This window comes from Tachypleus tridentatus, chromosome 2 (assembly GCF_004210375.1).
Source record: "Tachypleus tridentatus isolate NWPU-2018 chromosome 2, ASM421037v1, whole genome shotgun sequence".
NCBI classification, from domain to species: domain Eukaryota; kingdom Metazoa; phylum Arthropoda; class Merostomata; order Xiphosura; family Limulidae; genus Tachypleus; species Tachypleus tridentatus.
The window spans coordinates 34933764-34948205 of NC_134826.1; the positions used below are offsets into that span (position 1 = coordinate 34933764).

The following is a 14442-nucleotide window of genomic DNA, read 5'->3' on the forward strand; positions in this document are numbered from 1 at the left end:
TTGGTAACCTGACTGTTTTTTTAAGGACTGGAGCTTGTTTAAAATGAACACCAACACACACAAATTCTGAATTATTCATCACAAATTTAAAAATGTTTATCATCATACAAGATAAATGCCAACATTAATTTTTTTCTAGATTAAGGTGTCAACTACAGTATCTATCAAATACATGACTAAGCATTTGAAGGTTATATGTACCATCTACATTAAAACCAAAATTCCTACAAGCTTTTCTACCCATAAAAAAAATTATATTAATTTGTTTCACCAATGATGCTTACTCTCAGAGAACTGATGTAGTTTGTAATAAAAAAATTATGTGGCTCTATTTTGTTCATTTCAGGTACTCTAAAATGTCTGATAGTTAAAATGTCATCATGAAAGTGGAACATTCAAAGGCTAATAAAACTATGAAAGGAAAAAACAGTAAAAGAGGTATGAGAAGCTTAATTCTCACTTTTGTGAAAAGGTCTTCAGAAACATGAAGCTAAGCCTAAACAAGAATTACCTGAGTACCTATATAACTGAAGGTAGAAAGTCAGAATAAATGTAATCCAGAAAACTATCACTTAAACAATTTGAGCAAAAACAATCTGTCATTTGAACTATTGATCAGAATGTGTTTAGTTGAGACCCTGTTGAATGGACATTGTCTACAGAACTGATACATCATCTCATTGAGAACCCTCCTCAGTGAAATTTGAACAATGACTTAAAGTTAGTATGTTATTCTATAAAAAAAAAAATTGCATGACAAGAGCTTTTTCACTTAGAACACTTGCAAAAACAAGACAATTACTAGGGATTCATTGATATGTTCACCATCAACTGGAATGGTTTTTTGCTACTTATCCAACCTTTTTCAAAACAACAGTAGTGATTTCCTTTATCAAAATGGTTCTGATTGGAAAACAGAATTGCTAGATTAACAGTACACAAATGTAGTAACTACCATACGGCCACTTTTAAAATAGTTCATAAATATACATATTCACACAGAATTGATTTTATCATTGCAAATCATTTGCTAAAATTACAGCAATACTGGAGAGACATATTAAAGTTGTTTGTCACTGTAATTCTTTTTTCTAGCGAAAGATGGTTTCCATTTTGAAGAGATTCTGATGCATTTTGGTCCCCTAACAATGGTAGTTACATTGGATGTCTGCAGTTGTTTGCTCAATTTGATACTTTTTTGTTAATACATTTACAAAAATAATGAAGTATCAGAAACGGAAACACTTCCAATCTATCCTCAACACAATCTATGACAAGTTCATATAGATACTGGATGACAAAGTCAAATCAGCAACAATGGCAAAACTAAAACTGGCAAAGTATTATGCCATTAGTGTCAACTCCACACCAGATGTTGCTCACATCAATCAACTGGCACTATTTCTGCAATATGCAAAGTGAGATGGTACTCCTGTTGAAAGTTTTCTTGGATCTGTACCAATCAAAAGACATAATACTGAATATCTGTTCAATAAAATAAAGGAAAGGTTGAATGATTAACTTATTGTTCTAACAGACTGCTGTGGAAAGTCTTATGATTTTATGACAATGCCAGCAATGTGGCTGTTGTGTATTCAGGTGTCCAAGCTCGATTTCGTGTAGTCAATCTTCTTGTTGAATGAATATCCTGTACTGTGTATAGCTTGAACTCAGTTAGTGCAGAGGTAGCTAAGTGCTGTCTAAATGAGGTCTTTTTTTTTTTTAATTTTACAGTCAATAAACAACTTATCAGCATCTATTCAGAAGTGGACAAATTAATGGATAATTTCACAAAGAAGGTTCATGTGGTTTAAAACCTGTCACAAACCAGGTGGTCTGCATGTACTAATGCAACCAAAGCACTGACTTTAACTCTCTCAACATGGGCTTGGTCAATATGATCAACCACTTGACTTCTTTGTATTTGTTTAAATGTCTTTCTAGATTTAATATTACTAGCTTTTAATATGGTACACATATTTTCATAAAATTTAGCAGTCTTTCAGTTAACAATATAAATCTTTCAAATAAAAAAAATCAACTTTTTTAATGAAGTATTTTAATAAGCTAAAATAAATACTACCAAAAGAAAAGAAATAAATCAATGTTATCCCTTTTCACTTTCTAGAATGACTTCAAATGATATTTTATGTTACACATAAAAACAAACAAATGTAAGACACTAAAACCATGTGTCATGCACAGTAAAGGATGCCCATGGCAATAGGGTTAAAATACACAGAAATAAAAAGTGCACTCACAGACACAGCTCAGTCAGTCAGACAACAAGCTGATACAGTTGTTGAGACTGAATCTTTCAGAGAAAAATTAGATGTGTTTGATATTGCCTTGATATTTTGATATTTTGGGGACCATCAACCAAATGAACAAATCTCTGCAAAAACCAGGAACTGATATTTGCTCCATAGTGCAGCATTCTGATGCCCTGTATGCTTACCTACAGTAATTGAGAGAAGATGAACAATTCATTTTATTGGAAGAAAAACAAAATCTATGGTTTTCTCTGCTGAATATGCTGACACTGGTGCAAGTAAAAGAGTTAGGAAAAAAGCAGATGGATGATAAGGGAACTTCTGAAAGTGTGGTGGGAACTGGGAGAGAAGTTTTGCGATGATACATACTTGTTGATCATCAATAAACATTTTCTCAAAATTAACGAGCCAATATCAAAAATAAACTTGGAGTCCTTATGTAGTATAATCAACTGACTGAAGGTGAACAATGTCACAAAGCACAAGAACTGATTACAACATACCAAGTTGATTTGGAAGATGAATTCACAGTATTTATGAAGCACAATGATGATTCTACATGTTTCAAAAACTGCTATAAATATGACTAAGTTCTTGTTGGAGCATAAAATTACTAGCATATTTCTAAATGTTTACATCAACTGTGCATGTATCTAAGCACTTTGGGTACATATTGTGCGAGAGATCATTTTCAAAATCAGCCAAATTTACTTGTTTTCACTAGCTCTACTTGCTATTCAAGCAGATATGGCACACTCTCTCAACTCCAGTTGTGCAATATCAAAATTTGCTTACCAGAAATCACAAAGAGTTCAAATGTGAAAGAAAACATTTGTTTTTATATTACTTGTAATTATATGCATATGGTACTAAAAATAACTGAATTCAAGTATAGCTGTAATTCGTTTGAATATATTTTATAAAACACGCTTCTTTCTCATGCTCTACAGTTTATAATAAGATCATACAATTGTAAATATGTACTTGTTTTGTTTTTTTAACAAAGAGTTTTGAAATGAAATATATGATAGTGTAGAAATAGTACAAATAATTCAATCTATCTCACAGTGGAACTTCTATTACTATATTACATACATGTAGAAACACATGTAACCCTATGATTACAGCCACCCCTGCATTTCCCATGTCACAATATTTTGCTTTGTTACCTCTAGAATTTAATTAAGCAATCTTACTATCAATGTATACTAACAAAGTTGGTATTAAAAGTTACAATTTATATTATCTATGTTTAATTCTTTTATTTTAAAAGAAACATTAAAAAATAATTCTCAAACTTCAATCTGATGCACAACTTCACAAATATAATGTTTGGACTTTGTAACTTGAAAATAACTTGACCAGACCAAAACTTCCATACACAGAAAAACCCAAGTTAATTGTTGTGTTTACACATTATTCTTTAAAGCTCCTTATGGAACATTTGTAGGAAAGAAAAACAAGTTACTTGACAGATGCCATGCTTACTTTCTACACACTTAGTTATGCTTTCTCAGCCAATTATACTTAGTTGAATTAGATGATTGTAACCAATAAAAAGACCACATTTCAAAATACTATCTCCCAACAGTTTGTTTAAAATTGGCATTGAAGAATTTCATAGTAAACTTGTCAAATACTCTTAACATTGTTTCTGCTTTTGTCCTCATTAGTATTTTACTAGTGAATGTTAGTTAACTATGTGTTAGTAATTTTTTAATATGTATATTAAAAAGGTTTAACTTCTTTTTTTTAAATATGAGTCAAGAATGCCTGTGACACGTGTTGTAATTAAATAAAAATGCTAAAGGATAGCAAAGAAAAATAAAATATCAAAAATAAATTATGTGTGAAAAGGTAAAAACCAACAATTAAGAACATAACAGAAAATGATTTTCAATGTTATTCAACAAAAAATTAAACGATACATACTTTTTTTTTTTCTATTTCTAATTTTAAACATTTCACTGCACAATACACTGATGATAATACTTGCAATATTCAGTGTTTGAGTGCAGATAACTAGAATACAAAAGAAAAGACAAATCTTTATTTACTTGAACTGGCCATTCATGAGCTTTTCAACAGCTTCTGGTATACAATCAGTAAACTTCACTGGAAGACAAAGGTGTCCTACAGACCTAAAAGTCAATAATAATAGAAAAAAGTGTTTCATAAGCTGCTGTAAAACACACTGAAAATAACAATTTGTCATGTAAATCTTTAACACTACTGATATTAGTTAATATCCTATAATAACTTTTATAACACAATTAGATCAAACAATATAACAGATGTTACGTAGTTACAACAGCTTGAAATTATCTTTTTAAACAGATTTATAAATAATACAGTGCAGGTGAAGCCCGTAATTAATAGGTAGCAACAATCGTCTGTTACCACCAATAAACATATAGGAAATTCTACTATTTGTATAAATAGTTTTCACTGCACTTACTAAATGACACTAGTATTCAACTGATCCACAGTAAATACCTGAAGACATTTTAGATCATTTCTTATACTATTAAAATGAGGTGTTGTGTCTGTGTTTACTAAAAAATAAAGAACTTGTATATCAAATTGAAGTTTTTGTTCTGTGAATCTTGGAAACTATCTGAGTAGTAACACACACATCTCTAGTGGAGGATTTGTGTTCATATTTTGAAAGTTAACATGTTCTAATATATTACAGGAAAAAACTATATAATTTTATATTCATTTAATGTAAGAAAACATTATTATTAGTTTGGCTTAATGAAGATTGTCTATACAAACATACCGTGAAGGGTCACTATTGATGCCTATAACAGGTTTGTCTTGTCTATGAATCTTGCTTGCAGCCATAAGAAATGTTCCATCTCCACCAGTTGTGAAAATAATGTCAGCCCATTCAATATTGGCATCTGTATAACCAAACCTGTTTACTACACTTGTTTCTATTCCATGTTGTCTGCAGTGAAAAGAAATTAATGTTACCAACATTTCTTCAACATGAAGTTAAAATCAAAAGCTCATGAAATTTTTATTTTCATCTCAAATTTTTCTAATTATGGTTTAAACAAATTGTATACCCAATCCAGATTGTATTTTGAAATTAACCTTTCTTGTTTGGTTCAAATATCACTATTAAAAACTATAAAGAAACTCTTAAAACTAAGTTAATCAAATTGAACTAGATTTAAACTTTATTAAATGAAATAATAATTAACATTATAAATAGAAAAGATTTTAAGTGGCTGTTTTACTGCTTCATTTAAATTTACAAGTGTTTTTCACCTATTTGTAAGTAATATGGTTGCAACAGTTTACAAAGGTAATTTTGAAAATTGAAAATGAAGAAAACTAAACTGGTAGTATACTACAACTTTAAATATAAAATAGCTTTTTACACTTTCTCACAATTTGAAACCAGTGAGAAAACATACTGGTATTTATTTCAACAACTGTAAAAAAAAACAAACAGAAACAGAAATTTTACACAGATACCAGACAACTGTGAAAAATGTTCAGTTCAGAACACAAGTGACATCAACTATGCTGAAGTGATTTATAAATGGTCAAAGTGATTTTACAATACTGAATTATACTTACTAATTGGGAATAAACCTACACACCACCACTAATGTGTTTTGTGTACATTAAAATGATGTGTGTGTGTGTGTGTGTGTGTGTGTGTATATTAAATTCCAAAATATAGATCATTCTGATTTATTACATAACAAAAAAGCCACCAACTTAAATATGCATTTTTAACTGAGAAGTATTTGGGTCAGAATGATGCTAACTTTAATAGCAACAATGACCTATTTTCTTTCACCAAAGTTACTATAATACTAAAAATGTTCATGCCTTCTGACAGTAATAACAAATTATATACATATATATACATCAACATTTTTCACCAGTCAAATATGCAAACACTTATGATACAAACAAAATCCAGTATGAAAAAACACATTTTAATATTTAATAAAGTATAGAACTTAAAAATCACAGAATTCTGAATGTTCAAAAACAATGAATTAATGGACTGAACTCACCTAAGGGTTTCCACAACTAAGTCTTTGTTTTTTGTGTGAATATGATGATGATGAAGAAGACTTTGATAATCTGATCCTCTTTCTTCCAACTATACAAACGAAATAAAATGACAAGACAAATATGTATTACATAAAACTAAGTGAAAATCATTATATATCAAAACTAAACAAGTAACCCAATAGTAACAAAGAAATGTCTGTAGAATCCCTAAACCCTCTAGTGACAGCTGTTTCACTCTCTCTCTCTCTTTCCCTCTTTTTGGTATTAGTTTCAAATTTTAACTGCTTGATGTCTTATTGCATTATTTAAGCTTTTAATTCTTGAAAACATAATTCTGATATAAAATATTACCAAATTAACAATAAATCAAAATATAACTCTCATGTCATCCCATAAGTAATGTCAAAATTTGAATATAGAAAGTGCATCATCATCTCTGTCTTTGTAGAAGGCTTTAATGACTAAAATATGTAGTAGGACACATATAAAAATGTTCACACAAATAAAAGAAACTAACCTAACTCCACTTTTTCAGATCATTAATAAAAAAAAAAACCTTATGAAAATGGATGTGTCTGAGGAGCACATTAGGCATATAGTGCTTTACGAGTTTAAAAAAGGCAACAGTGTAGCAGAAACCACATGAAACATTCAAGATGTTTAGGGTGTGGAGTCTTTCAACAAAAGAAAATGTCGAAGGTGATTTCAGATGTTCAGATCAGGTGAGTACAGCTTAAGTTATGCACCACATTCAGGTAGTCCTGTTGAATTTAATGATAACTTGCTACTGGCTCCACCTGATGCAGATTGTGCTGAACCAGTTGAAAAACTACCACAAAAGCTTAATTCAACCCATTCAACAGTTCACTTTAATCTGCAACAGCTTAAAAAGGTGTCAAAACTTGGAAAATGTGTCCATCATGATTTGACAAAAGCCAACCTTAAAAGCAAGAGTACACATTTGTACTTCTCTGCACTCTTGTGAATGTAACTCACCTTTTTTGTACAGGTTAGTGACTGGAGATGAAAAATGGATATCTTATAAAAATGTTAGGTGCCATAAACAATAGCTCAGTGCAAGTAAACTGGCCAAAGGATAGCTCAAAATGTACCTCCACCCTAGGAAAGTCTTGTTAAGTATTTGGTAGGATATTGTTGGTGTGATCCACTTTGTTGCTGCCACTCAATGTCACTATTACATCAGACTTCTATTGGTAACAGTTAGAGCATTTGAATGTTGCACTGAAAGAAAAGAGGCCTGCTTTGATCAATTGTAAAGATGTTGTGTTACACCAGGATAATGCATGGCCTCATACAGCAAGGATCACATCTGCAAAGATTGAAGAGCTAGACTGGGAAACTTCCACATCCTCCTTATTGTTCAGAATGTGCCCCATCTGATTATCAAATATTCCAAAGTTTGCAGAAATATCTTAATGGGAAAGAACTTGGAACACATGAAGATGTCAAAACTACCTTCTCTTCATTCTTTTCCTACAAACCCCAAGAATATTATAGAAGTGGCATTAAGAACCTTGAGAATCATTGGTAAAAAGTAATTAATAATAATGGAACATATATTATTGATTAAGTAACATTAAAAGCATTTGAAATCCTTTCTCTTTTTCTGAATCTTGAATTGGACATTACTTAAGGGATGACCTAAAACGTTTAAGGGTCTTCAGGCTTGTAATTCATAACTAGTTATTGACAAATGGCTTCACTTTCTGCTGAGATTCTGTGAACTTTTTACCTTAGTTAATTTTATTGAAAATTATAAAAAATACTCATGTTTAAAAATAGAACTGCATGATTAACTCAATCCAAATCACTGTTTAGCTATGAATCATCAATTACATTGTTAAGGATGACACAAAATAATAAACAAAATTATGACTAAACTGATTAATGTCACAAAAAATAATCAACTGATGTTTGATGCTACTAAAATGTTCAACTAATCAAAGCAGCATTTCTGATTATTCAACTATCTAGTAATTGAAATGCAGCCACCATGATTTTTGTTTATAAGTACTGTTGATAAATTTATGTTTGTTCAAATTAATCAGTTAGAATTGATTATTTTCATGAGTCATGATACATCAAAATCATTGTTGCCACTGCTAGTACTTTAGATTACTCTAACTATTCAAGTAATCAAAATGTGTCAGTGAGTTTGTTTGTTATTTAAAACACAGCTACAGAATGGGCTACAGTACACTGTGGATATCAAAACTCAAAATTTAGCTTCATAAGTTACTTTGGCGTTTCCTTGCTGTCTCATTTAAGAAAACCGATTTGTTGCATGTACCTGCTTAACGAATCCAATGATTAGTCAATTAGTAAATTCTACTAATTTTCCAAATCTGTTTATTAACAATATGCTGTTTTCACTGTTATCATTAGCAACAGTTGTAGTACAAATACAATTACAACTATTTTTTTTAAAAAAGGGTACATCAAGTAAGTTACAAGTGATTTAACAAAACAGCTAAACTGTGTAACATATTACTATACTCTTATGTTTCAGTATGCAAGTAATATATTCAAAGCTCAACATAATATTTATATGCAAAAAAGATGTTTGTTTATAAGCTTTCAGTAAACTGACACACAATTAGATAGCCAGGGTTTAAGATATGGTTAATTTGTGGCTGAAATAAATCCTGACTTTACATTATTTTAGACCTAACAACCTCATAAAAGTTATAATTTTGTACTTTTCCTCATTTGTAAAGACTGACTTAAGTTTATTTGTAGGAATACCTTGTTTTGATATTTCATAGTGTAGTTTCACAATTACAATAGATATTCAATAAATATATGTTAAACATCGTACCAGTTTTACATGAGATAAATTTATTTCAAAATCCTATTATGAATCAATGAAAGGAAACTTTCAAATTTTTTTTTTATTTCATAAAAATGCCAAATATTGAAAAGAGTCTTCAGGACTAGACCTGAACCTGTGTCTTCTGACTAAGAGATGAGGAAGACGTACTCTTGAATAGCTCAGATGTTGCTATGTAAGCAAACAAATCTGGAATCTTGTTTTTGGTTTTCAGTTTTATTTCACATACAAAGAAAGTTAATGGAAGATAAACATGCAATACAATTTCCAAAAAAAAAGTTTAATTTAGAAATAAGGTCAGAAATACTTCATTAATTTTCTTAATTTGTCATGCCCCCTTCTACAGTTTTCAACATTACAGTAATTAAAAACTCTAACTGCAGGAAAGTGTTTTTACCACAAAAGATTAGTAAGGACTAGAAACAATTTGTTACCATATATTTCAGAAGGAAGCTTCAAAAAACAAGTTACTGTTGAGTATCAATACATCAGTGTCTTTTCTGCAATTCAGTTATTTACATTTCAAGATTCTGAGTACAGAAGGTCAGTGTGATTGCAATTAATGAATATGTTTCACTTACTTGTACAATTTTAATTTTACCACTTCCATTTGAATTACATGGCATATCAAAGCTAATTATTAAACAATTCATTTGAATAGATTCCTTGGCAACAAAAACAAAGCTCAGCTAACTTTACTCATACCATTCAATATCCACAGAGCAGTTTTGGCAACAGTAAAATTATAAATAGTGTGCCCAAACGATTGTTCATTGGAGGTAATAAAATAAAAATCATGTAAACTGTAGATTCTTTTTTCCATATTTCTCTTAATTCGTCCATAATTAACACAAATGTCAGATCTACTGACTTATAATGCTTTATCAGCTTTAAGTATTTAATTCCTAACATTTAATATAAATACACTTATTTTTGGTATAAGATGACCATCTGTAGTAAGGAACTATAGATTTTATAAAACCATGTACTTATGGCTTAGAAACACCAGTTTGTTTTGCCCAAATAGAGCATCTTTAAACTGTTGTGAAACAAGCAAAATAAAGACAATGTTACAAAATAAAATTGAATTTGGATAACAACTGAACAGAAAATACTTATAAAAATTTAATACATTAATTAATTAAATGTAGCACAATTACAATTAAAATGTACCTCAAGATGGCTAGTATGGTTATTAAAACCTTTATTAAAATAGAAAACATTTTGACCTTCTTAGGTCATCTCCAGGTTAATCTACAGATGACCTAAGAAGGTCGAAATGTTGTTCTGTACTTTATTTAGAAATTTAATACCCATATCAGCCATCTTGAGGTACATTTTAACTTCAACTGGTTTTCTTGTCATCACGTACAGTTAATTTTACATAAAAATAATTTTGTTGCTAGTAGCTGTTCTAAATATGCTACTGGGAAAATACACCTAGCAACAAATTCATAATGCTTTCAAAATGTCAAGATCCAACATGTACTTATAACTCAAAGTACTGTAAGTTGTGTGTTTATTACATATATATATATAACTTACAGTGAGAAGACATTAATGTGATGCATAGAATACAAAAGAAAATATTAGTATTACAGGTAAATCTTTCACTTAAGCAAATTATTTATTTACATATATCTATTTCAAATTTATAGAGAATAAAAGCTAAATTTTATTTTTAATTATTGATGAAATTATAATATTTTACTTTTTAATTTTATACAGACTAACAAACTATTTTACCTGTTTTTTCCATCAAACAAGTTAAAATATGATAAATCTAGAAATATAAAACCAGTTTAGTGTCCTAAGTACATAAAGCAGTTATTTTGTTCAATAATAATGCACTATAAAGCCTCTGTAATTTCTTTTGAGTATCTAAACAGGTATTAATATTTTTAAAGACATACACTAGTTAACAATATTGCTACAGAAAGGTCACACAAGTGATCATGACCCAATTTTAAAAATGGAATGATGACCTAGTTCTGAACATTAATGTTGTATAACACAGATTAGTTTAGTATACATCATACATATATTAGTGATAACTGATCTCTAGTTTGTTATTACATTCATGTAAAATATCATGCAAATCTTGGTCAGTTCTGCTTTAAAATGTAAATACTTTTTTACTTTACTTAAAATAGGTTTCAGAAAGTACAAAACACATTTTAGTAGAATATATAAACAAGAAAAACATAAATTAGTTATCACTAATATATGTATGATGTATACTAAATTAATCTGTGTTGTAATTTATCAACTATAATGTATTACCAAATTTTTTAAATATCATTAAATTGTATTCAAAATATGAAAAATATTTATCACTTGAAGTTACTGTTAAAGAAAGGCAAACAGCAACAGCTATTACATATAAAATTAAGTTATAAATATACTTGAACAACAATCACATTTATATAATGATACACATATTTATGTTACTACATACTGTAAAATAAACAGTCAAGCAAGCATTTTATTATACTATGCCTTACATTAATATAGTCTTTTTTTTTTTCAGTGTTAGGTAATGAAGTTGAATAGCCTTAATAAAACAAAACAAAAATAAAAAACTCAAGAGCAACAACTTTAGTAAGCTGGTACAAAGTATAACAAACCACAAAACTGATTACATCAAGTAATGCAATAATTAACTAATTTTGAAATTAAAGCCCTCAAAACTGAAGGATACATCTAATGAAACTTCTGACAGATAAACATTGGACTCACATTTTTTATAAGCTCTTCCTCTGACAAATCTGGATGTCTTCTTTTTTCATACTCATAACGTGAAAACTTAGTCAGTATTAAAGCTTTTTTAGGTCTAAAGTGATGTATATCCCGGTTTAACTGATAATGAGAAGTGCTCATGTTCCTGTAAGATACCGTATTATACATGTACTTAAGCGTACCGTTTGTCAGACGCTGAAAGATATTTGAGTTCTGTACATAGTATTTGCTACTTGAATTGTAGTGAAAAAATATCGCAGACAAGTTGTAATTTACAAAATTCTGCATTTTAGTCGACAGAGGGCACCATGATCTCAATATAAGGCCCAAGTTTATAGTACTTTGGAGGTGTCCATTCCAGTTAAAATATTTTCTCAGAAATGAACGTCCACAACTTATTGATTCATATTTGAATAAACTAAGTCCGGAAACAGGCAAACAACGAAGTAACTGTATCATGGTTTCAAAACCTAAAAGTTGGTAGTTTGCACTCTATAAAACTCACAGTAACCACATCTCCGTTAACCGAAATTATAATATTCCTCGTGGCGTAACGTGTGCAGACTGTTACTCCAGTTATCCTAATTTATGTTTTTAAAAATCAATATATAATAATTATAAATGAAGCAAAAATATATTTTAGTTAAAATAAATAATTCAATGAGACGTTTTTATATAATAAAAATGATAACATTAAGAAATTAAATGCGAAACTAAAACTTTGTTTCTGTATCTCTTAAACTTGAGATAATAATTGGTACCAAGGTAATTTTTTTAACACACGAGTAAAAAATTAATTTGTCTTCGTATAAAACCAGTTCTGAGAGAAGCCATAACAACACAACTTTAGACACATATCTACGAAATATCAGAAACATATTCAGAGGTTTTGTCGTTATTATACTTCATTTAATGTGCTTATACTTTGGAGTAGTTAAATTTTAAATTTTATATTGCGAATAATTTATTTAAAAAAAAAACGTTAACGAGATCACACTGAAATTTTCATTTTTTTGTTTCCAATAAGTAAACAATTGTACTTTTAAGTTTTAGTGTGTGTGTGTTTTCTGATAGCAAAGCCACATCGGGCTATCTACTGAGTCCACAAGTTTTGATTTTATGCTTGTTGTAAGACATTAGTATTAGCCCTATTATATTTTTATTTTGAGCTACATTCTCTTTCTTGTCCCTCAGGAATTTTCAAGCATTAAGAAAAATGTATAATAACAATTGTTATGGTATGGGTGCCGTTTGCAAGCTGGTGAAACATGATTATAATTAATGTTACTTTTCATATAACAGTATATTAATCCAATAACTTTTTAGCATTAAGAAAGTAGAAGAAGAATAGCGGCTTGGCATGGTCAGGTGGATTAAGGCGTTTGACTCGTAATTCGAGGGTCGCGGGTGCGAATCTCGGTCGCACCAAACATACTCGCTCTTTCAGCCGTGGGGGCTTTATAATTTTACAGTCGATCTCACTATTCATTGCTAAAAGAGTAGCCCAAGAGTTGGCGGTGGGTGGTGATGACTAGCTGCCTTCCCTCTAGTCTTACACTGATAAATTAGGGACGGCTAGCGCAGATAGCCCTCGAGTAGCTTTACGCAAAATTCAAAAAACAAACAAGAAGAGTATTTCAACCACATTATATTCGTTATGTTTGCTGCCATCGACACGTTTCGTTTAATCCAGAACTATTTAGGGGAGTTAGGATGTTCTATGTAACAAACTACCGATCTAAACGGTTTTCGGACCGTTACGATTGTAGGGCCTAGGCACCTTCTGTTCATGGGCACTACTAACCGTATAAGATGAACTTTTAGGGAAGGTTTTGATGAACATAAAGGTTTCGTAGGCCCTAGGCACGCAATGGCTTCTGTTGACACTTTTCTATTGGAATACCGAAGCCGTATTATTTTTGTCAAGATTTATAGGACTACGATTTTTACAGTAGGTTTATGTGACTTGTTGGCAATAAATTTCAACAATAAACAAACAGCAACACATTTCATTTGCTTTAAAATTGCATACTCAAACAAGTCAAACATATATACAGAGGTTGTTAACTTTTCATTTGATGTTTGTGGATTTTATGTGAACAGCCATACAGTTATTTAAACTTCTCGTAGCACCTTTTTTTTTTTTTACAAACTTTCTACATATCCACTGTGCATAGGCAACTAATCAAGGTTCGGAGTTTCATGGTCCAGTCCAGTCCTCATGGTAAGGATTTAGGTTTAATTTTAAATTTTACTATGGATGCGCGGTCAATTGCTGTAAAAACGCGTTTTGTACTTTTGAACAATGTGTGTGCTATACGTGACAGTCAAAACCCACTATTTGGTAGCACTTAGCACTGGGTACTATTGACTATAAGTTCAAAATTAAGAACGACTGTACTAATATAACCATTGTGTAGATTTGCTAAAAAATTCCAAAACAAGCAAATACATAAGATAGTTGTTTGTCGTTTGGTGTATAAAAGAGACTCACAACTCAAAAGTTTTTGAATAGTTTAATAGTGAACCATACGA

At 30.2% G+C, this 14442-nt stretch overlaps 1 protein-coding gene across 4 annotated transcripts in view; it reads right to left on the reverse strand.

The window, feature by feature from the left end:
- LOC143240805 (NAD kinase 2, mitochondrial-like) overlaps positions 1-12464 on the reverse strand; it is a 37279-nt gene extending 24815 nt beyond the window's left edge. For 3 of the 4 annotated variants that reach the window (XM_076483918.1, XM_076483909.1, XM_076483923.1), the window contains exons 1-4: positions 11908-12464; positions 6317-6405; positions 5056-5226; positions 4331-4414 (exon numbers count right to left, since the gene is read on the reverse strand). In XM_076483918.1, the coding sequence (XP_076340033.1) occupies positions 4331-4414; positions 5056-5226; positions 6317-6405; positions 11908-12366 (803 nt within the window). In that variant the 5' untranslated portion in view covers positions 12367-12464. Of the gene's footprint in view, positions 1-4330; positions 4415-5055; positions 5227-6316; positions 6406-10914; positions 11024-11907 lie in introns of those variants that run through there. The other variant, XM_076483933.1, reaches the window with a different exon arrangement.
- Positions 12465-14442: the final 1978 nt, after the last annotated feature.